This window comes from Eumetopias jubatus, unplaced genomic scaffold (assembly GCF_037043125.1).
Source record: "Eumetopias jubatus isolate StellerSeaLion01/CBP00866 unplaced genomic scaffold, mEumJub1_p1.0 scaffold_1, whole genome shotgun sequence".
Classification (NCBI taxonomy): domain Eukaryota; kingdom Metazoa; phylum Chordata; class Mammalia; order Carnivora; family Otariidae; genus Eumetopias; species Eumetopias jubatus.
The window spans coordinates 149,533,105-149,556,948 of NW_028274807.1; the positions used below are offsets into that span (position 1 = coordinate 149,533,105).

The 23,844-nt window shown below is 41.0% G+C and overlaps 1 protein-coding gene and 1 pseudogene across 1 annotated transcript in view; one reads left to right on the top strand and one right to left on the bottom strand.

The window, feature by feature from the left end:
• The window catches only part of OXSR1 (oxidative stress responsive kinase 1), a 93,328-nt gene extending 77,010 nt beyond the window's left edge, over nucleotides 1-16,318 (bottom strand). The window contains exon 1 of the mRNA XM_028107061.2: nucleotides 15,933-16,318. Within this exon, the coding sequence (XP_027962862.1) occupies nucleotides 15,933-16,002 (70 nt within the window). The 5' untranslated portion in view covers nucleotides 16,003-16,318. The remainder of the gene's footprint in view (nucleotides 1-15,932) is intronic.
• Nucleotides 16,319-18,510: 2,192 nt separating this feature from the next.
• Nucleotides 18,511-19,345, top strand: LOC114212309 (N-alpha-acetyltransferase 20 pseudogene; annotated as a pseudogene).
• The last annotated feature ends 4,499 nt before the right edge of the window (nucleotides 19,346-23,844 follow it).

Sequence of the window (23,844 nt, forward strand, 5' to 3'; positions counted from 1 at the left end):
GGGTATTCAAGAGGGCACGTTCTGCGTGGAGCACTGGGTGTTATGCACAAACAATGAATCATGAAACACTACATCAAAAACTCATGATGTACTGTACAGTGACTAACGTAACATAATATAAATAAATAAAGCTGTCAGTGAATTCCAACTTGCTCCTTTGTTTCTCCAAGCAGACAGAATTATCTCTTCCTGTACTTAAAAGGGTGTATATGTATATTGTTAAACATTGTCTTGATATAAAATTTGACAACCCCCAAAAAATATAATAAAATAAAAAATAAACAACAGAGAGAAAATGGACTAAAAAAAAAAAAAACAGCCTCAGGGAGCAGTGGATAATAATAAAAAATCTAAAGTCCATGTGGTAGGTAAAATAATGGCCTCCCACAAAGTATCCACGTCCTAATCCTTGAAACCTGTGAACATTACCTTATATTGCAAAAAAGACTGCATGTGTTATTAAATTAAGGATGAGAAGATTACCCTGGATAATCTTGGTGGGGCCCAAGGTAATGATAAGGGTCTTTCTTTTATAAGAGAAAGGCAGGAGAGTCAGAGAAGATGATGAGATAATGGAAGCAGAAGTCAGAGTGATGGGACCATGAACCAAAGAGCAAGTACTGATATATGCAACATGGATAACCGTGAAAATATTATGCTGTGTGAAATAAACCAATTGCAAACTGTATGACTACATTTATATGAAATGTCCCATTCAGGCAAATCCATTCAGAAAATACATTACTAGTTACCAGGGGCTAGGAAAAGAAGACAATGGGAAGTTACTGCTTAATGGGAAAAGGATTTCTTTCTGGGTGATGAAAATGCTCTGGAATTAGTGGTTGCAAAATGCCATGAATATACTAAAAACCACTGAAATGTACACTTTTAAAATGGTGGGTTTCATGTTATACAACTTCTACCTCAATTTCTTAAAAAAGATTAGAGAATACTACAGACAACTTTAGCTTGGGGCGCCTGGCTAGCTCAGGCGGTAGAGCATAAAACTCTTGATATTAGGGTTTTAAGTTTGAGCCCCACGTTGGGTGTAGAGATTACTTTAAAATAAAATCTTTAAAAACAAAAAAACAAAAAAAACAACTTTAGCTCATAATTCCACAATTTAGAAAAAATGAGCCAATTCTTTGAAAACAACTATCGAAACTCAGTCAAGATAAAATAGATAACCTGAATAATACTAACACTATTAAAGATATCAAATTTGTAATTTAAAAGTTCTTGAAAAATCCCCAGGCCTAGATGGTTTCACTGGAGAATTTTACTAAACATTGACAGAAGAATTAACAGCCATTTTACACGTTTTCCAGAAATGGAAGAAGTGGGAACACATCCCAACTCATTTTTTTTTTAAAGATTTTATTTATTCATTTGTGAGAGAGACAGAGAACAAGCAGGGGGAGAGGCAGAGGGAGAGGGAGAAGCAGACTCCCTGCTGAGCAAGAAGCCCGATGCGGGACTGGATCCCAGGACCCTGGGATCATGACCTGAGCCGAAGGCAGACGCTTAACCATCTGAGCCACCCAGGCACCCCATCCCAACTCATTTTATGAAACTAATTATTACTAATACCAAAACCAAAGACATCACAAGAATTAAGAAAACTACAGACCATTATCTCTCATGAATTTAGCTGCAAAATCCTTAACAAAATATTAGCAAACTGAATCCAAAATAGCTAATACACCACAACCAAGTAACATGTATTCCAGGTATGCAAGGCTGGTACAATATGAAAAAAAAAAAAATCAATGCAATACATATCAGTAAGCTAAAGAAAAAATATCATATCAACTGAAACAGAAAAACATTTAAAAAAAATTCAACACCATTCATAATAACACCAGGGTCCTGGGATCGAGTCCCACATCGGGCTCCCTGCTCGGCGGGAAGCCTGCTTCTCCCTTTCCCACTCTCCCTGCTTGTGTTCCCTCTCTCGCTGTCTCTCTCTCTCTGTTAAAAAATAAATAAAATCTTTAAAAAAAAAAAAGGTCTCAGCAAACTAGGAAATGAGGGGGAACTTCTTCAACTTCATAAAGAACACGTACAAAAAAACTTACAGCGAACAACATACTTAATGGTGAGTGACTGAATACCTTCCTTCTAAGATTGGGAAAAATGCAAGGATATCCATTCTTTTTTTTTTTTTAAATATTAAATCTATCATGTATAGCAATATTTTTTTAAATATTTTATTTATTTGACAGAGAGAGACACAGCGAGAGAGGGAACACAAGCAGGGGGAGTGAGAGAGGGAGAAGCAGGCTTCCTGCTGAGCAGGGAGCCTGACGCAGGGCTGGATCCCAGGACCCTGGGATCATAACCTGAGCCGAAGGCAGACGCTTAACGACTGAGCCACCCAGGCGCCCCAGATATCCATTCTCATCACTCATAAGCAACATAGTATTGGAAATCCTAGCCTTCCTTATAAAGCAATAAAAAGAAATAAGAGGCACCCAGGTTGGAAAAGAAGCAGTAAAACAGTCCTTATTTTAGATGGCATGGTTGTCTATAAAGAAAATCCCAAGGAACGTACAAGAAAAGCTCCCAGAACTTATAAGACAGTTTTGCAAAGTTGCAAGATACAAGATCAACACATGAAGATCAACTTCATTTCTATAGGCAAACAAACAAGTGGAAACCAAAATTTTAAAACACAGTATCATTTACAATTGCTCCCCCCAAATGAAATACATAGGTATAAATCCAATAAAATATGAAAAGGATATGTATGCTGAAAATTATAAAATACTGATGAAAGATAGCAAAGAAGATCTAAAAATTGAGAGAAACTTACCGTGTTCATGGCTTAAAAAACTCAACATACTAAAGATGTCAGTAGTCCCCAAAATGACTATATTTAGGTTTAACGCAATTCCTATCAAAACCCCAGCAAGGTATTTTGTACAAAGACAAGCTCATTCTAAGGTTTATACGAAGAGGGAAGGCCCTAGAATAGCCAACACAATTACGAAGAACAAGAAAGCTGAAGGATTCATACTATCTAACTTCAAGACTTCCTCTAGGTTCAAACTTCCAGTTATAAAATAAATAAATCATAAGGTATAGCACAGGGAATATAGTCAATGAAATTATAATAACTTTATATGGTAACAGATGGTAACTGGACTTATCATGAGGATCATTTCAAAAGGATCAAATATCAAATCACTATGATGTACACCTGAAACTAATAGGATACTGCATGACAATTATACTTCAATTAAAAAAATACATATTAGGTTCTCAAAAAATAAATGCTGATTGATGAATTTTAAAAAAAGACATGATAAAGTTGGAGTAATCAAGACAATGTGGTATTGGCAGAAGAACAGAACCAACCATACAGAGAAATACTACTCAGCAAGAAAAATGAACAAACTATCAATATGCACAATTACTTGGATGAACCTCAAGGGCATTATGCTGAGTAAAAAAAGGATGTGGAGAAACTGGAACCCTCCTGGCATTGCTAGTGGGACTGTATGATAACGTACTAGCTTTACAAAAGAGTCTGGCAATTCCTCAAAATGCTAAGCGTAGATTACCATACAACCCAGCACTTCAACTCCTAGGTATATATCCAAGAAAACAAAAAACATATACACACAAATACTTTCACACAGATGTTCACTGCAGTATTATTCATAAAAGCCAAAAAGTGGAAACAACCCAAATGTCCATCAACTGAGGAAAAGAGTAAGACAATGTGGTATATCCATCCATACAATGGTAATACTATTTGGCAATAAAAAGAAATGAGTAAAGATACATGCCAGAACATGGATGAACCATGAAAACATGCTAAGTATATATGCCAGACATAAAAGGCCATATATGGCATTGATATAGAGAACAAAGGCAAAAGAAAAAAATTAAAATTCCTTACAACTTACAGTCCTACTTGAGACAGGCAGAGTGACCTTCCTCAAGGAGCTTATTAGCTGCCTCAATGTTAATACTTTGCTAGAGGCAAAAGGCAACCTTAGCTTGACATTAGCCAGACCTCCAGGATCCTGTAAAAATCCTTTGGAAACCACCTTTATCTCTAACCCCTCCTTCCCCAAGATACACATTAGCAAATATCCTCTAAGCATATGGCCCACTGATACACATCTGAAGAGTCTTATGACTTAAGTTTTACTAGACAGCAGTAAATGACCTTGTCCTAACAGCTAGCCCTTCAGAGTCCTGGAAACCTTGCTTCCAAATTCTTTAGAGACTTCCTTCCAACTTGAAACTATATCATCAGCCACTCCTCACAATCCCAGTGTAGCTCTTTCTGCCCAGAGGTCCTGACCTCATGCTTTAATAAAACCACACTTTTTTGGCATCAAAGATGTCTCAAGAATTCTTTTTTGCTGTTTGCTCCCAGACCCCAACATTTCACATCAGTATGATTCTATTTATGTAGAATGTCCAGAATAGGCAAATCCATATGCAGAAGGAGATTAGAGGTTGCCAGAGACTAGAGGAAGGGGGAAATAAGGAGTGCAGCTAATGGATATGGAGTTTCTAGAGCTATGACAATGTTCTGGAATTAGTGGTGATGGTTGCAAACTCTATGAATACACTGAACTGCATACTTTAAAAGGGCAAATTTCATAGTATGTGAACTGTATCTCAATAAAGCTGTTACTAAAAAATCTCTTCAAGTATGACATCACATTTCTAATAGTATAAATGTGCTACAAATATTAAAATTTGAAAACAATTTACAGGGCGCCTAGGTGGCTCAGTCGGTTAAGTGTCTGCCTGTGGCTCAGGTCATGATCCGGGGGTCCTGGGATCCAGCCCCGCATTGGGCTCCCTGCTCAGCGGGAAGCCTGCTTCTCCTTCTCCCACTTCTCCTGCTTGTGTTCCCTCTCTCACTGTCTCTCTCTCTCTCTGTCATATAAATAAATAAAATCTTTTAAAAAATTTACATATACAATTATATAATTCAGTAGAATTTGTTTGTTATACTGAAATCTATTTGAAAGTCCCTGACCAAAGCCAAACATACACAACCACAGTCAACACTGACATGGATAAACTCAAATCATCACAACTCTAACAAACTAAGCAAAAACTCTGCACAAAGCTCATGATATGCAAAATTCAAAATAAAATCCAATATTCAAGAACACATTTGCCATTCAAAGACATTATCCAATAGTGTACTTGAATCATTTTGATAATAGTTTAGGACCACTAACATATTCCTTGATAAGAAGGATCCAATAGGCTACTATTGAAATAGTTTGCAGTCCGCTTCTTCACTGAACTCCTTGTTTTGCACAGGAGTATGGGACAAAATTAGGCAGTACAGTAGTGCATGGCATTAACTTTTCTCCCTCTCCCATCCTTTCCCTTCCAAGTTGTTTCTGCATGGAATCCCTTTAGAAAATTTAACAACTCTCTTGCCTTCAGTGAGAGGCTGCTGCCCCACTCTGGGAAACCCCAGAGGAAGGAAGCTAATCATGCAGGTCACATATCCGTCAGGCTAAGAGGAGAGGCATTCTTAAGTCACAGAAGACACAATGAGACCTCTGCAGGGTACCTTGGGCCCTAGATAACAGATGTCTTCTAATATGTAAATGTATTCCCTGATGCTTTTTCATTTAACTTTTGCAAATGTGCTACCTAGTGGGATTTTTTGAAACCAGTATTAACTCTCAAGCCAGTTACTCTACCCCTGGATAATCAAGCATTGATTATTTACTGTATATTTATACAAAATCTGAAATACTAGCTTTAAACATACTAATGTCATATCATACATAAACCAAAACCATGCTGGCATTAAAAATACAGACATAGCAATTTGGGGAGTTTAATTGTTATTAATTCCTAGTCATTATTAAACACAGAATTAATTTCACTAATAATGAAACACTAAACCTAGGTATTATCAATCATAATTGTCTACATACTAAAATACCTTTCTTTTACACAAAGAATCACTCATTTAATAAATCTCCCTAGAAGCAAGATGTGATTTAGCAAATGGCCAAAAGACAAAGTCGCCAGCATTTCCCACATTTAATGATAAAAAGAGACATGCAGGCTCCAGTTCTTCCATGCTAACAATAAATCACTTTCATTGACCTTCATATTATCTTCCCCAAATACCAAAACATTATTCAGCAATTGAAAAATATTTTGAAGTTCTAACATAAAGGCTTATGGTAATGCAGTAAAAACTCAATACTCAACACCACTAATTCAGAATAGCTAATGATGTTCTATCTTCCGTTAGAAAAAATTTATTCACAGAAAATAACAATTAATAATGTAGATAAGAGGATAGAGAAGAATACCTTCAAAATGTCTTTATAATCATTTTAGCTATTCTCCAATTTTTTTGAAAGACTTTGAAAACACAGGATTAGAGGTACAAATTTGGGGCCCCTGGCTGGCTCAATGGGTAGAGCATGCAACTCTTAATCTGAGGGTCGTGAGTTCAAGCCCCACGTTAGGCGTGGAGCCTACTTAAAATAAAAATAAAATAAATTGTTTTTTAAAAAGAGAGATACAAATTTTAAAAATACTCATCTCTTTAAAGCGCATTCCTTTATGACAAAATTTTCAAACTACAAGTTAATTTACAGAGTTTCGACCATCATTTTTCTTAAACAGATTCAAATAGAAAACATCAGCATGCATGGCACATAGTAAAAGTAAATGGTATTTTGTAAAACTTTTACTTAAGTACAAATACACATGCAAATTGTAAAAGAGATCTCTTCCGAACGGTTTAATGAAAAGTGCAAAAGCTACTGCTCTAATGCCCTCTATAAGCACGGGACTAACATGAACAATAATACAACAGAAAATGTAAATCAGTTTCCAATAAAACATCCTAAGTCAGACTTTCACTACTTTAAACAGTTGTGCATCCTCCATGCACCATTCCCTACATCCCCCTTTCTTCCATTCTTCTGTCCTCTCCTAGTGAGCTCTTATTTTTTAAGATCTTATTTATTTGAGGGAAAGTGAGTGAGAGAGAGAGCACAAGCCGGGGAGAGGGAGGCAGGCAGAGGCAGAGGGAGAAGCAGGCTTCCCGCCGAGCAGGGAGCCGATGCCGGACTCGATCCCAGGACCCTGGGATCATGACCTGAGCAGAAGGCAGACGCTTAACTGACTGAGCCACCCAGGCGCCCCTCCTAATGAGCTCTTAAACTGCAGTCTTAACATACAGTACATGCATAATGGATTAAGTATACAAAAATATGAATGAGCTTTCTCCTAAAATTCTTCAAATTGGGTAACTTCATCCCTCAAGACAGAAAAGGAGATGCCCAAAGGCATGAGGAGCACTAAAAAAATTTTTAGTCTCTGGCCACTTTACTAGACCCAGAAATGTAAGAAAGGGAAGTTAAAAATGGGTATTATTCCTAACTGTGAGGGGAAAAAAGTAAATCAAATCAGTGGAAGATAATTTCCTCCAAATTTTGGCCAGGCATCATTATAACAGATACATTTTCTAAAGATTTTAAGTATTCTTTTGTAAGGTTTTGTATTCAACTAAAGAGCTGGCCCAGACTCTTCATTCTGAAAGATGATTAAGGCACTGTCAACTGAATCAGGGAAAATACAAGGAAATTATAATTTTGAAAACCCTTTTCTCTTGTCAGTGTCATGTTGAAAATTAAAGCTCCTAGAACTGGTAAAACAGCTGTAAGAATAGTCATCATCATAAAAATCATGCTATTCTCTCCGTACAAAGATGAAAATAAAGACACACTGCCATATGCTTTGACTAATTATTCACACAGCCTGATGGTTTTGTAATGAATCATCTCTCTGTCCCCTGTTCACTCTGGTAATCTCTCAACGGATGGTAACTCCATCCTTCCGGACGCTCCAGCCAAAACTCTTAGAATCTTTTCACATCTAATCCAATGGCAACTCTCTAACTCCAAAGTATGTTATATCCAGCACCTGATTACTTCTCACCACCTCCAATACTACCTCTCTCCACTGGATAAACTCTCCTTCCACCCCTGCACCCTTACAAAACTATTCTCTATATAACAGCCTGAGTTATCCTTTTAAAACAGTTTATATTAATCCTCTTCTCAAAACCCTGCAATGATTTTCGTTCTTACTCAAAGCAAAAGCCAGGTACCCACAATGACTTACAAGGCTTCACCCCATCTTATGGTCAGGACCACACAACCCTACCACCTTACTCTTCTGATCTCTTCCCCTGTCTGCCTCCTCAGCCCACCTCACTCTGCTCCAGCCATTCTTGCCTCCTATTCCTTAGCCACATGAGCGTGCTACCATTCCACTTCAGGGCGTTCATCCCTGCTGCTCCCTCTGCCTGGAGCAAGCTTCCTGAAGATAACCACAATACTTACTTCTTCAGGTCTTTTCTCAAATGTCATCTTCTCAGTGAGGCTTTTCCTGACCTATTTAAAACCCACCTCTAGGGGCACCAGGGTAGCTCAGTGGGTTGGGCGTCAGACTCTTGATCTGGGTTCAGGTCATGATCTCAGGGTCCTGGGATTGAGCCCCGCATTGGGCTCTGCACTCAGTGCGGAGTCTGCTTGAGACTCTCTCTCCCTCTGCCCCTCCCACTGCTTTATCTCTCTAAAATAAACAAATCTTTAAAAACAAACAAAACAAAAACTCACCTCTAACCCTAGCAATCTCCAACCCCTTTCTCTGCTTTATTTTTGTCCTTTATCACCATAGATTATAAACTCCACAAAAGCAGAGATTTCTGTCTGCTTCACTGCTGTATCCCTAGGATCCAGAACAGTACCTGGCACATAACAGAAATTCAATAAAGATCTGCTGAATAGATAAATTGACCAAGCAGTGATATATATTTTCAAGGAAAAAAATTACTCATTTAAGGCAGAGCAAACACAAAAATGGCCCAATCTTCATGGGCATGAACTCATTATTACCATCATGAGCATTAACATCCATCGAACACTTACTCTGTGTGCCAAGTACTATGCTGAGCACTTTCTTTATTTGCATTTCATTTTTTCATCTAATACAGTAATAATAATAATTACAAAAGTAAGACTTAGGTCATAAACTAGTAAGAGGCAGAGTAGGGTCCAGAAACCAGAACTACAAAATGACTCAACACCATGCTCTTAACTGGTAAGCAACTGCCTCTTTAGATTAAAGCTAACATTTATTAACTGATTACTATGGTTAAATTATTTACTCATAATGTATTATTTAACTAAATTAAAAAAAAAAAAACCAAAGCCAACATTTTTAGTTGCTTTTCCAACATAAAATTTTCCCTTCTTCTTTAGACCTGTTTTGTTTGAAGTAATAATGTGCCCAGCTAAAAAAGCTTTATTTCATAGCCTCCCTTGCAAATGGCCAAATTACATGGTTCTGGCCAATAAACTAGAAATGGAAGTCACTGGGTAAGGCCTCCAGGAGAAAGTTCTTTGAAAGGGAGCCAACTCAGTTGTCACGTGCCTCTGTTCTTTTGCCATATTCTTCCAGCCTGGAACACCAGCATGAGGCTAGAGGTAGAACAACTACGCTGCAACTATGAGGATGAGAGTTCCGTTCAAAGTGCGGTGGAGTAAAAACTAGGTGCCTGGGTGCTTAATTAGGGCACAGAGGCTGCCACTCCAGTTACAGAAAGGGAAAAAGGTACTTTATTAAGCCACTATTATTTGTTCTCCATTACATGCAGCCAATGCAATCCCTTTCTGATACAGCCTTATGAGTTGTTGGCCCAATGCTGGCCTTGAAGGATATAGTATCACCATAGCTAAGTCTCCCAACCAGGGGGAGAAAATACACTAACCATTAAGCATCATTCTATTGATAGAGCATGATGTCTTTCAAATTTATGGAGGGGCTAGAGGTGGGATCCTGGAATCTGTGCTTGACAACAACTACTTTTAGACATCAAAACGTGTGGCTAGAGAACAATAATGAAAATAAAAAAGGAGAGGGGAAAGTAGAGAATAAAGCTAATGAGTTGCCCTCACCAAAGTATCAAAGCTAGGTAAATCATACCTTATTAAAAATAGATCTTCGGTGCCTGGGTGGCTCTGTTGGTTAAGCAAATGCCTTCGGCTCAGGTCATGATCCTGGAGTCTCAGGATGGAGTCCCACATCGGGCTCCCTACTCAGCGGGGAGCCTGCTTCTCCCTCTGACCCTCCCCCATCTTGTGCACTCTCATTCTCTCTCTCTCAAATAAATAAAATCTTAAAAAAAAAAAAAAAAACAGATCTTAAGGAACAACTTTCTAAACCTAATCGAAGGTAAACAGCAAATATTTATGGAGACTCTTCAAGATGTAGGAAAACAAAAGGCACATGGCACAGCCGCCGCCAGACTGTTTACTCTATCTGCCATCATACCGTATCGTTGACAATATCACAGGTGGCAGGGTCTCATGTAGCGATACTACCATGTCCACCATAAATCCTGAGATCCTTCTAAACTTTAATAAGGTCTAGAAAAAAAAAAAGATGCAGTGATGTTCCAATAAGCATTACAACAAATCACATAATCACACAGTATTTCATATTTCATGGTAATACCAAAAATTACAAAACGTAAAGAGGAGAAAAAAGAGAGAACAAAAACCATTATGTTAAGGAACATTCAATGCAAACTAAACATTTTTTGTACACAATTATGCTTAATCTACATAACAGCCCCAATGATATAGGTCCATTATTCGATTTTATAGACAAAAAGCTGACACTAAAACCAGTTATATAAATTGCCCAAGATCACATAGGTAGTAAAAGGTAAAGCCGGATCTGAATCTAGGTCAACACAACCCTAAGACCATACTCTTCCAGCTGCTTCAACATATGTCAAATACAGTACAACACCTGGTCAGAAATTCTAATATAATAATAATGGTTAGGAAGGAGCTCAAAAACACTGAAAAGATGAGTGACAGTGAAAATACTACTAACATCTTTTACAAGTAATCATACTTAAAGAACTTCAAATCTTGCCAGAGTATGCTTAAGATGATACAATTCTTTAAAAGGAAGTCCTTTGAATTCCCAATCTGTATGTTTTTCATATGTTCCAGGAAGGGAATTTTTCTTTTCTCTATAGGATTTTGCCAGAAAGAGAAAACAAAACAGAATGTGAGAAACAACTAACCCTACAAATATATATATATATATATATATATATATATATATACACACACATACACACATATATATATATATTTTTTTTAATATTTATTCGGGATGCCTAGGTGACTCAGTTAAGCGTCTGCCTTTGGCTCAGGTCATGAGCCCCGGATCCTGGGATAGAGCCCTGCTTCCGGCTCCCTGCTCAGCAGAGTCTGCTTCTTCCTCTTCCTCTCCCCCTTCCCCCCTCCCCGCCCACCGCTTGTGCTCTCACTCAATCTCTCTCTCAAGTAAATAAATAAAATCTTAAAAAAAAAAAAAGATTTTGAGAGAGCCAGAGAGCTGGGGGGGGGGGCACCTGAAGGAGAGAGAAACCCAAGCAGACTCTGCTCTGAGCATGAAGCCTGAAGAGGTGCTTGATCCCATGACACTGATAAGAGGCTTGAGCCAAAATCAAGAGTCCGACACTCAACCACCCAGGAGCCCCAACCCTACAAATATAGGTTAAGTAGAAAGTATAAAAAAAAATTACATTTCAAATAAATGCATGTGCTTTGATTAGAGGGGAGGCATCATTTAACCACTGCCTTAAAATACAATTCTTTGAAAACAGAAAATTCAAATGATCCCCCAAACTTTTTTTCTGAACGCCAATCAACTCGTTTCCTGAAAAAATTTAGTGTAATCTGAAGAAATCACAAAGATTCATTTTGAAGATTATAGCTTATTACAAAATACTGTATTCCAAACATTTCAGCATGGAAGCAAATTCAGAATAAGAATACACCACTTTGTTGACGCCAGTTAAAAATTGTAATAAGCTCTAGTTCAAGGAAAAACATTTTTTCCCCTCCCTGCTCGGAGTGGAATGGAAGGATGTTAGGAACTTTTGGGAACTTACAAATAAGGGGGAGACTTTAAAACTTAAAAACAGGATACACAAAAGAAAAATTCTACTACATCCAAAAAGGTCACCTTCAAAATATCTCCTCCTGTTAGATTTTTCATTGTAAGGATATTTCCCTTAATCCTTCATTGTAAGAATATTTCCCTTAATTAATTTCACTTAAACCCTCAAAATTTCCCTTAGTCAGACTATGACTACTATCTTCCCTTTTATATACAAAAACCAAATTCCTACATAGAAACAAGAATGCTGACTTAGGCGACAGGAGAGTCGGACACAGGTATTAGCTGTGCCACTAGTTAGTTCTATGACTTTACATGGTCCTTTTACCTTCTTATGCCCCAGTGTCTTCATCTGTGAAACAAGATGGTTCATCTTACCTCACACCATACCTTAAAAAAATTAACTCAAAATGTATTAGAGGTCTAAATGTAAGAGCTAAAATTATAACACTTAGAAGAAAACACAGGAAAGAAAACCTTTGTGATGTTGGATTAGTAAAAATCTCTTAGATACACCCCACCAAAAGTACAATCAACAGAAGAAAAAGTGATAAATAAAACTTTATCAAAATTCAAAACTTTTTTGCCTTAAAAGACACCATTAAGAAAATGAAAAGACAAGCTACAGACTGGGGGAAAAAATATTTGAAATCATGTATCAGGTGAAGGACTGACAACCAAATGAACACACATATACACACACCCTATAACTCAATGCGAAAATAACCCAGGGGCAACCCAAATGGGCAAAACATTTAAATAGACATTTCACCAAAGGAGATATATGAAAAGCTAGTAAATATGCACATGAAAATATGCTCACCATCATTAGTCATTAAAGAAATGCAAAACAGAACCACCAGATACCACTTCATACCCACCAGGATGGCTATAATCAAAGACAACAAATGCTGACAAAGATAAATAGGAACCCTCATACATGGCTGGTAGGAATGAACAATGATAGAGTCATTTTTAAAAGGTTTATCAGCTTCTTAAAAAGCTAAACATAAATTTACCATATGACCCAGAAAGTCCACTCAAGGAAAATGAACATGTTCACATGAAGATCTGATGAGTGAATGCTCATAACAGCATTATTCCAAATAGCCAGAAAGCAGAAACAACCCAATGTTCACCATGTGGTGTCCAATAAAAAGGAATAACGTACTCATATAGGGTACAACATCAATGAATTTCGGAAAACATTATGGCAGGTCAAAGAAACCAACATAGAGGATCACATCATTATATGATTATATTTACATGAAATATCCAGAAAAGGCAAATCTATAGAGGCAGAAAGTAGATTTGTGGTTGCCTGCGGCAGGGGGTGGGAACAGGGAGTGACTGCAAATGGACATGAGGCATCTTTTTGGAATGATGGAAATGTTCTAAAACTGGATTGTGGGGGTGATTGAACAACTCTGTAAATTTACTAAAAAATTATACAATTGTATACTTATACAGGTGGATTTTGTGGTATATAAATTATAACCCAGTAAAATTGTTTTTACAAATGAAAAAATATTATGCTAAGTGAAAGAAGTCAAACACAAAAGACAGTATGTTATTATGATCTCATTTATAGAAAATGTCCAGAAAAGGCAAACCTATAGAGGCAGAAAGATTTGTGGTTGCCTGGGGTTGGGGGTGGGAACAGGGATTAACTGTAAACAGGCACAAGGATCTTACTGGGTGATGAAAATACTCTAAAACTGGATTATGCTGGCCGGTGCACAGCACAGTAAATCTACTAAAAACCACAGAATTTTGTACTAAAAAAAAAAATGGGTGAATTTTATAGCATTAAATTATACCTCAGTAAAGTTATTTTTAAAAAATAAGATGGTCAAAAATCACATTGGCGTTCTTAACCTTTTACCCATGGCCCACTTTAAGAATGAGATGAAGACTAACCCTATCCCAGAGGACTAAGACTCTCTTTTGCCCACTCACAGACACCTTATTGGCTTGAAGATACCAAATTAATGTCTCTAAGTCTCTAGAACCCTATGCCACCTTAACAGCTAGGCATAAAAAATGACTACAGAAAGATGTATACCTTCCCAGAAAGGAAAGCAATATTCCTCTTCTAAAACAATGATAGGGATCCACTTTCTTTACTTTTCAGACATCATTTTCAAATTTCTCACTTAATTTCTTTCTTCAATATGAAACTGACTGAGGGACCCAGAAGCAATCAATCAAGACAGAGACCTAGCTAGCTGTCTTTAGAACCAACCAGTGTATATGTCAAATACCCAGCAAGGACACCCATGACATGGCTTAAGGAAAAAGATGTGATTTCTTTCAGATAAAACTTAGCCCAGATTTGTTTCGAAACAAGACGCAGGGGCGCCAGGGTGGCTCAGTCGTTAAGTGTCTGCCTTCGGCTCGGGTCATGATCCCAGGGTCCTGGGATCGAGCCCCACGTCAGGCTCCCCGCTCCGCAGGAAGCCTCCTTCTCCCTCTCCCACTCCCCCTGCTTGTGTTCCCTCTCTCACAGTCTCTCTGTCAAATAAATAAATAAAATCTTTAAAAAAAAGAGAGAGAGAGAGAGAGAATACAAGAGGCAAAAAAGAAAAAAAAGAAATACGATAAAGTTTCTCTAAAATACAGACACGTTGCAATAAGCACACCTCGAAGGCAACTGAAGAGTTTTCAGCCAGTCTTTGTTACAAAACTAATTTTAGGACAGGATGCTGATCTAGCAAAGTAGACATCTCCTTCCTCCAATACAGAGGGGTCTGCTCATGTCAGTGAGATTGAGCTTCTGTGTAGCTAAACCCACCCCCTTTTGATTTCTAAAGTCACTGGATTATTGTTGTCCAACAAATACTCCCCTCATCCCAAGTCCCCAACCCTCCCCCAAACACTGTGCCTGAGAATTACAATCCACGTTTGTCCAAGTTTTGGTCTCTGCCAACTGGTATTCCTGGACCTCAAATCCACTCCACACAGAGCAGCCAGATCCCTCAGACCATGTTCCGTCTCTGCTTGAAGCCCTCCAACACACTTAGAATAAAATTCCAAAATCCTTACCAAGCCTAAGAAGATCCCCTTTCTATCCTTGCCACTTTTCCCTCAGGTCCCGAAACACATCAAGCTCTTTCCCTCCTCAGGACCTTTGCACTTCCTCATCCCTCAGTAGGGAAAAATCTTCCCTGAAATCCTAAGACTCCTCATCCTTCAGCGCTCGACTTAAATGTCAACTCCTCAGAAAAAAAATTTTCCTTGAAATCACCCTAACTAGGTCTAGGTCTCCAGGTCACTCTCTATCAGAACATCTTGTTTATTTCCTTCCTGGCACTTGCCAAACCTTGAAACTCTTTTCATTTGTCTAGTTATTCAATGTCTACCCCCCAGACTAGAAAGTCACTCCCAAACAGTGGGAAGTTGTGTCTACGTTGCCTCGGTACCGGGTAGCTTCAGTTTCATATGGAGAGAATCCCCAGCTCCACCCCAGCAATGTTTGGCACTTCGTGGGCACTCAAGTGTTCTCACACCCGCGCGGGAATGAACTAAAACCCCCTATCCCACAATCCCCCAAATAGGTGGCTGTGCCCACAACTCCAACAGCCTATTTCTCACACAGCCTCCTAAAGGCCTGTCCTGTGCCTGCACGTTTCTTCCCCTCCCAGACCCATCTATCGCTCAGGTTCAAGTATCTGTCACTGCCCAAATCTCTCACGAGCCCCTCAAACCCCACCCCACCAGCCTCACAGGCTCGCCACAAAATCCCCTCCCCGCCTCGCACAAACCCGGAGCCTCACCCACGCGCCCTACAAACCCCTGGCCCCACGAGCGCCCACGAGTATCTGAGAGTCCTGAGCTCCCCGAGCTCCCGCGGATCCCCACGTTCCCGCGTGTCACCCGCCGCCCAGCACGGCGCCTCCCCCCTCAGCGGCGCCAGCTCTCACCGATCACCTCCTGCAGCTCGTAATCGTCCCTGTTGATGGACCAAGGCAGGGCGCTCGAGTCCTCGGACATGACGGCGGCAAGGGTCGCGATCCTCCCTCAAACTCGCTGACCTCTCTCGTCTGCTCGCCGCGCCTCTCCCCACCCCCAACCACCGCCGCCGCCGCCGCGCCCCCACCAACCGCCTCGGGAACAGCCACGGGTCGGACGGCGTCTGGGCGCGGGGTCACCGCGCGGCAGAGCGGCGGGGGCTCGAAGCTCCGGCGGACCTCTCCTCCTGCTCGTCCGCGTCCGGCACTCCCCGCCCGGCCCAGGTCCCGGCCTCGGCCTCCGCTGCAGCAGCGACAGGGTATCCGCTCGGGCCCAACCCCTCTGTCCCGCCCTCCACCCCAACCCCACGCACGGGCCAAACTTTCCCTTCTCCCTCCACCTGCCGACACGCAGCGCGCTGACGTCACCGCGCCGGGCAGGCCCCGCCTTGGGCCCCGCCTCCGGCCGCCATCTCAAGTGTGGCTGTATAGGCACCGAGCTAGCAAGAATCCAGAGAAGGTGGAAGTTGACAGTGGAAGGGAACAAATGCTTAGGAAGGAGTTCAGAGAGGGTATCAGAAAGCCAGAGGAGAGCCTAAAGTAGCACGAACGTGGTAGCCACACTAATCATGGCGACTCAACGACGACACAGTGGAGGGGGCGGAGCCACTCCTGGAGGCTGGGGCACGCTGCCGTCTCCGTCGTCTCACCTATTGGTTTGTTTGAGAAGGAATCAGAAAGGCAATGGGTGGGTGTGGACGTCAGTCAAAGTTAGTCCCGCCTCTGGACTCTCCGCGCGCTTCTCAGCGCCAGGGCCGCATGAAGATCGCCAGTACGTTGCTCGCTTTGCCCTTTTCCCGGAGTGATGTCACGGCGTATCCGTCACCCCCTCGAGACGTGCAAACGGCTCGGTAGGGTGTGGAGAAGCTGGAGGGCGCAGCTGGGTGGGGTAGCCTTGGGGTGTGGACAACCGCCTACTAGGATGAAAGGCCTTGAGCTGTGGGACGAAACGGAACTGGAAGCTTGCCCCTCGACGACACTTTTTTCAAGGCGGAAGTGCTCTCTGCAGCGTCTAGATCGCTGCTCTCTCTGTCACCTTATTGGGCAGGGAGGGGAGTCCTTGCCCATTCTCAACTTTGGGTCCAGAGCTCAAAGGAGCACCTGCCTTGGGGGCCTCGAAAAGTTGGGCTTTTTCTCCTGCCGCGGCTTGGGCCATTAAACAAGTGAGATTCGGTCCATGTGGTTTGGCGTCGTTGCAAGGGCCTTGACTTTTGTGTGACCTCCCCGAATTTGAGTTTCCTCAGGTTGAGTCCATTGGGGAAATTCCTGAGGTGAAAATTGAACGCACTTGGTAAAATGGAAAAAGAGAGTATCGGCCCAAGTTGGGCCGGGTGCACAACTGTTCCCTCTTGAACATCTTTCAGACCAATAGTAGTCATTAAGGAAGAGAGACCTTCGCCGAGGCCCTACCAGGCCCTGGAAGCCCTGTGCTGAGCTCTGCTATAAGGAGGGCCACTGACCACAGAACAAAAGTAGTCAACCAGGAACTGCCGGTTAGGTTTCCACCTGGTTGGTGGGATTGGAGAACATTTCTCGTGGAAGAGGTGGCATTTGTACCAAGCCCTGCAAAGGTAACATGATTTCAACAGGTGGAAACTGCGAAAATAGAATATTCCATTTCCCATGTTTGAAAGCAGAACACAGGCCTTGCTGTAGGAATTGTTTTCAGCCATTACCACTTTACTGCTATGTGCTGCCTTTCTTTTTGCAGGGAGGAGAGGGATGAGGATCAAATATATAGGAGTTAAATCTGATGGTAAAGATTAGAGATCTCAAGGTTTTACTGGTTAAAAAAAAAAATCCATAGAGATTGTTAACCTGGGATTGTTGGCCTGCGTGGACCATGGACAGACTTCAGAAGTTTGTGTGGATTTTTGTTTTGTTTTGTTTTACTCCCTTGAAATTCTATGCAGAATAGTATATACTTCAGGGAGAGATTTTGACCACCTTCCTCCTTCCCCAGTGGAAAGGAGCTACTAACCTAATAGTGAAAATTAGCATATTAATTGACCCACATTCTTGGTGGGCAGGGAGGGTCACTATACATTCATCAGTGAGTTCTCTCCCTCCTCCACACATAGCTTGGTGGTGTAGTTGAGCCAGAATCTGTTCTGCAGATCTGGTTATTTTATTTTGCCTGTCTCCAGGTCTTTCTCCATGTGGCCTGATAGAGGTTAAGATTCCATGTTTTTAATGAGCAAAGAATTGGTGGCTATTTGAGCCCGGGACCCCAAACCTCAACCTCTTTCCCAGCTTATGGAGTATCTTCCATGTGAGAACACTGTCATAAACACCAGGTATACAGTGGCAAACAAAGTGACTTAGTTACAGCTTTCATGGAGCATAGAGTCTAGTAGAGAAACAGTAAACAACTAAGCAAATACATAAATAGATATGTTATAAAACATCATGCAGAAAAGGCCAGTACAGATCTTCTTCGACTTATGATGGGGTTATGTCCCAATAAACCCATCGTAAGTTGAAAATATTGTAAGTGAAAATGCACTTAATACACCTAACCTCCCAAACATCATAGCTCAGCCTCGCCTACCTTAAACATGCTCAGAACACTTATATTCAGCCCCTGAGCCGGCTTCTGCCGCGCGGTGCGATGACCACACTCCGGGCCTCCACGAGCAATGACCTGTTCTGCTTCAACAACATTAACTTGGATCCACTTACAGAAACTTATGGGATTCCTTTTTACCTACAGTACCTTGCCCACTGGCCAGAGTACTTCATTGTTGCAGAGGCACCTGGTGGAGAGTTAATGGGTTATATCATGGGTAAAGCGGAAGGCTCAGTAGCTAGGGAAGAATGGCACGGGCATGTCACAGCTCTCTCTGTTGCTTCGGCATTTCGACGCCTTGGTTTGGCTGCTAAACTTACGGAGTTATCAGAGGAGATTTCAGAAAGAAAGGGTGGATTTTTTGTCGATCTCTTTGTAAGAGTATCTGACCAAGTCGCAGTCAACATGTATAAGCAGTTGGGCTACAGTGTGTACAGGACGGTCATAGAGTACTACTCGGCCAGCAAAGGGGAGCCCGACAAGGACGCCTATGATATGAGGAAAGCATTTACCAGAGACACTGAGAAGAAATCCATCATACCATTACCTCATCCTGTGAGGCCTGAAGACATTGAATAACCATGGGCAGTGGTTCTTAGGCTGATGCTCCAGATATTTTATGGACAATATTATTTTCATTGGATGATCTTGGAGCTCTATTAGGAGAAAAGTAATCATTTAGGTCTCACAGACTTCAAGAAAATACAGGTTATAAACTTGAGGCTCATTGTTTCCAGTTAGCAATATCATACCTACTAAAGCTGTTCACTGTAATAAAATTCAATCAAAAAGGCAGCTGGGTCAGATGGAAACATTCCACTGATTTGGTTCATAATATTTACTATATGCTAGGGAAAAAACTTGCTCTAGTCTCCTCCTAAATTCTGTGCCTGAGAACCACTGCTACATATATATTTTTTATTTTGTATCAAACTGTTAATTGAAGCTTTAAAAGCATATATGAAATGTATGAATCTAAGATGTATAATAAAATGCACTGTAGACCCTAAAAAAAAAAAAAAGAACACTTAAATTCACCTACAGTTGAGCAAAATCGTCTAACACAAAGCCTGTTTTATAATTAAGTGTTGAATATCTCATGTAATTGAATACTGTATTGAAAGTAAAAACCAGAATGGCTGTATGGTTATAGGATAGTTGTAAGTGTATGGTTGTTTACCCTGGGGATCACGTGGTTGACCCGGAGCTGCGACAGCTGCCCATGGCCATCCCACCGGGAGAGGATTGTCCCACATAGCACTAGCCTGGGAAAAGATCCAAATTCAAAATTTGACGTACAGTTTCTACCAAATGTAGAATGTACCATCATAAAGTCTAAAAACTGGGGCGCCTGGGTGGCTCAGTTGGTTAAGCGACTGCCTTCGGCTCAGGTCATGATCCTGGAGCGCCGGGATCCAGTCCCGCATCGGGCTCCCTGCTGCTCAGCGGGGAGTCTGCTTCTCCCTCTGACCCTCCCCCCCCTCATGTGCGCGCGCTCTCTCTCTCTCTCTCTCTCTCATTCTCGCTCTCTCAAATAAAATCTTTAAAAAAAATAAAGTCTAAAAACTGTAAGTCAAACCATTGTAAATCGGGGACCATCTGTATACCATGCTAAAAAATACTTAAGGAGTTTGGCGAACACCCTCTGTGAGAAAACTGTAGAGTGAGGCCACTCCTACAGAGAGTATTTTAAACAGGTAAAAGGAGTTGTAGGCACTTTTGAAGCTATTAAAGTGATACTTTCATTCCTATTAGGCTGCCGGTCCTTGCATATGGCTCCCTCCGTAATGTTTTGGAGGATGGGGAGTGGGAGAAGGGAGAGAAGTTTGGGTGAATCTGGAAGCCTGGCCGTAATATCAAAATTTCACCAAATCCTACCTAGGTTTCTTGAAAATATGACATTTTCCTGGGGAGAGAGACCTTGTTTTTCCTCACATTTTCAAAGAAGGCCTTGTGTTAGTTTGGATCTCTCCCCAAATCAGGCACTGAAACCCGGATTTGGATGCAAATAGTTTATTTAAGAGGTGTCCCCAAGAGGCACAGACTGGAGAAGTGAGACAGGAAGGAAAGTCATTAAAAGATGAATTAATGAGTGGGCTTAGTCATGCTGTGAACTGTCTGAGAACCAGGAACAAACCCCAGAGTTGTCCCCCGAAGAGGCAAGGTAGCTGAGGTACTTACCCACCACCTCCTCTCCCTCTTTAGGGTATTGCTCCTGCACTTCTACCCAGCTCAGCGTTGGCAAAAACATGTTCCCATAGTCAGAGAATGCACTTGGGCAACAGACACAGGCAGTCTTCCTCATGTAGTAGAATGCTCTGTAAGCAAGCTCCAGAGTAAGCCCAAAGGGTATAGACAGCATCTACTACAGTGTGTAGAACCAAAAGTTGAGAATCACTGCCTGGACTGAGAAACCCAAAGGGAAAATATACTCATGCTTCCCCTTCTTTCTTTGTTGCCTTTAAGCAACTTACCTGCATTGTGTTCTGCTTTTAGCCCCCGCGGGATAGAGGAAAGAGTACTGATTTCAGGACTAGTGATGCCTTCAAGTGGTAATTACGGCTGTAATAATTCAAGTTTTATAGGCTCCTTTAATGAAAGAAAATTTTTAAAGTCTAGAAATTGATGTGTACCCTATATAAGTAACCTGAATAAAGAAAAAGCACAATTTTATGTGTTTGTTATAAACCAATTTTCTCAGCACTTCCATGTCAATGCCAGGACCAACTGTAGATTGCTAGACTCTGCCCCCCACCTCGTCAGTCCCTTATCACATGTCACATGTGGTATAACATCATCTCTTGTTATGAGAGGGGACAACACCCATACCTTACATAGGTGTGCTTCCTCCCTTGTGCCTGGAACGGTACCCCACACAGGCCCATATTCAAGTGTCGTGTTGAATAAACAGGTGGAGCATGAGAGTGCAGGAGACACACACAAACGAGGAGTGTGGAGCCTGGCAAGAAGCTGATATCTTGGCAAACCCAGGAAATGAATGTCCAAGGGGACAGGCACTCGGAGCATGTAAGAAATAGGTAGGTGCAAAGGTTACTGTAGGAAAAAAATGAGTCTGTGCAGAAAGGAGAATCTTAGCATCGAGCTGGATTCTGAGCCAGAGAGTAGCTTGACTGGTACCATGCAGCCAACTTGATGAGCTCGAGCCAAATTAAGCAAAAGATGGGAAATACCTCACTGAGGTGGAGCAGGTTCTTAGATGCCTGCTCCATTTCAAACACTACTCTTAGGGGTTTAATATGTCTAAAAACCTACCTTATTAGGATGTTTATTGTAGCATCATTGTAATAGGGAAAAACTGGAAATAATCTGCATGTCCTTTGATAGACGACTGGCAATTGCTTGTATTTCAGGCTATATAAGAAATGTGTGTGTTGTTATAATTAATGCTAGCTAAAATTACAACCCCCAAAGTTGACTGATTTAACCCAAAAGCTTATTTCTCACATAAAATCCAATGCAGATGTTCCTAGTTCCTTTCCTCCAAGCAGAGAATCAGAGATTTTGGCATCTAATGTCTTGTGGCAGCATCTTCTAGGGCCTCCTTGGAGTCCTCCACTGGACTCTGCATTCAGCCAGCTGGTTAGCTAAGAGAGAGAAAACCACGAAAGGTAGCAAACACTGGAAATTGTGTCTATTACTTCCTCCCTTGTTGTGATGGTCAGACCAGGTTGTCTGACCCTAACCTAAGTCAAGGAAACTGGGACATGGTTTCCTGTGTGCTCAGGAAGAAGGAATAGTGGTGAGCATCTGGCCAGTCTCTACTGCAGCTACTAACTTTGATTACCTCCAGGCCAGTGCTACTGACTTCTTGAGGAAGAGGAGTAGGAGGAATATGCTCTTGTACACATTGCATTTTATAAATCCAAATATTACCTGTTCAAAAAAATTAATTAAAAAAGAGGAGACTGTAAAATTATGGGTCATCCATACCGTGAAATATTACACAGCAGTTAGAAGGAATGAAGTACATCTATGCATACTGGAATAGGATGAACTACAATTAAGGTAAACAAGCAAGTTGTAAATCAATTAGATTTCAGCATTGCTTAGTTTGGGCTACTATAACAAATTACCGTAGACTGCTTGTTTAAACAACAGACATCTTTTTCTCGCAGTTCCGGAGTCTGGGAAGTCTAAGATCAAGGTGCTGGCAGATCTAGTGTCTGGTGAGAGCCTGCTTCCTGGCTTCTAGATTGCTGTCTTTTCATTGTCTCCCCATATGGTACAGAGCAGAGAGCAGGAGGAAGCCCTAATTCCATTCATGAGGGCTCCACCCTTATGACCTAATTACTTTCCAAAAGTAAGCCTAATAGCACGTTCAGGGTTAGGATTTCAGTATATGATTTTGGGGGAGACACAAACGTTTAGTCTATAACATGTATGTGAATGTATAGAATAAGGTCTGGGAAGTGCTTGGAGGTGCAATACACATTTGTTTTATGTGTATTATAACTGTAAGAACAAAACATTCCAATAATTTATAGCAATAACAGTGTAAATTCTTGAAGTACTTCATTAAGATTGATTCTACAACAGTATTTTGGGGGCCCAGAAATAGAAACCCCGGCTGAATTAATAATCAAGAAAATGCAGATTAAAACTAAAGTGAGATACCATTCCACCCTCACCAGCTGGGCAAAATTTAAAAGCCAGGAAATACCAAGTATTGGCCAAGATGAAGAGCAGCAGAAGCTCTCAGGCTTTGCTAGTCGGTATGTTACTTGATGCAACTCTTTGGAAAGCAGGTTGGTATTACCTAGTAAAGTAGAACCCGTGCTTTCCCTGCAGCCCAGCAGTTCCACTCCTTGGTATATACCCTAAATAAACTCCTGTGCGTATATTCCGAGCAGGATATATGAAAATACTTATATCATATGCTTTATAATAACTAGCTAAACAAAGGAAGTCACCCAAATGGAATGTAAAAACATCTATAGAATGGGTACTATATACAGTGGAAAGGTACTTATTACAGCTATATAAAAAACTCAGTGATCTCTGAAACAGTAGAAACAAAGTAAGAGAAGAATACACACACTATGATTGCACTCACAAAAAGGTCAAAAGTAGGCACAATTGAATAAGCTTTTCTGTATTCAATACGAAGAGCAAGGAAACAAAAACTCCAGTTTGGTGATTAGCTCTAGGGAAAGGAGAGGGATGCCACCAGGGTCAGTCATGCAGAACACTTTCAAGATTCGGGTTACAAGTGCTCAATTACTTGTGTATGTGTAC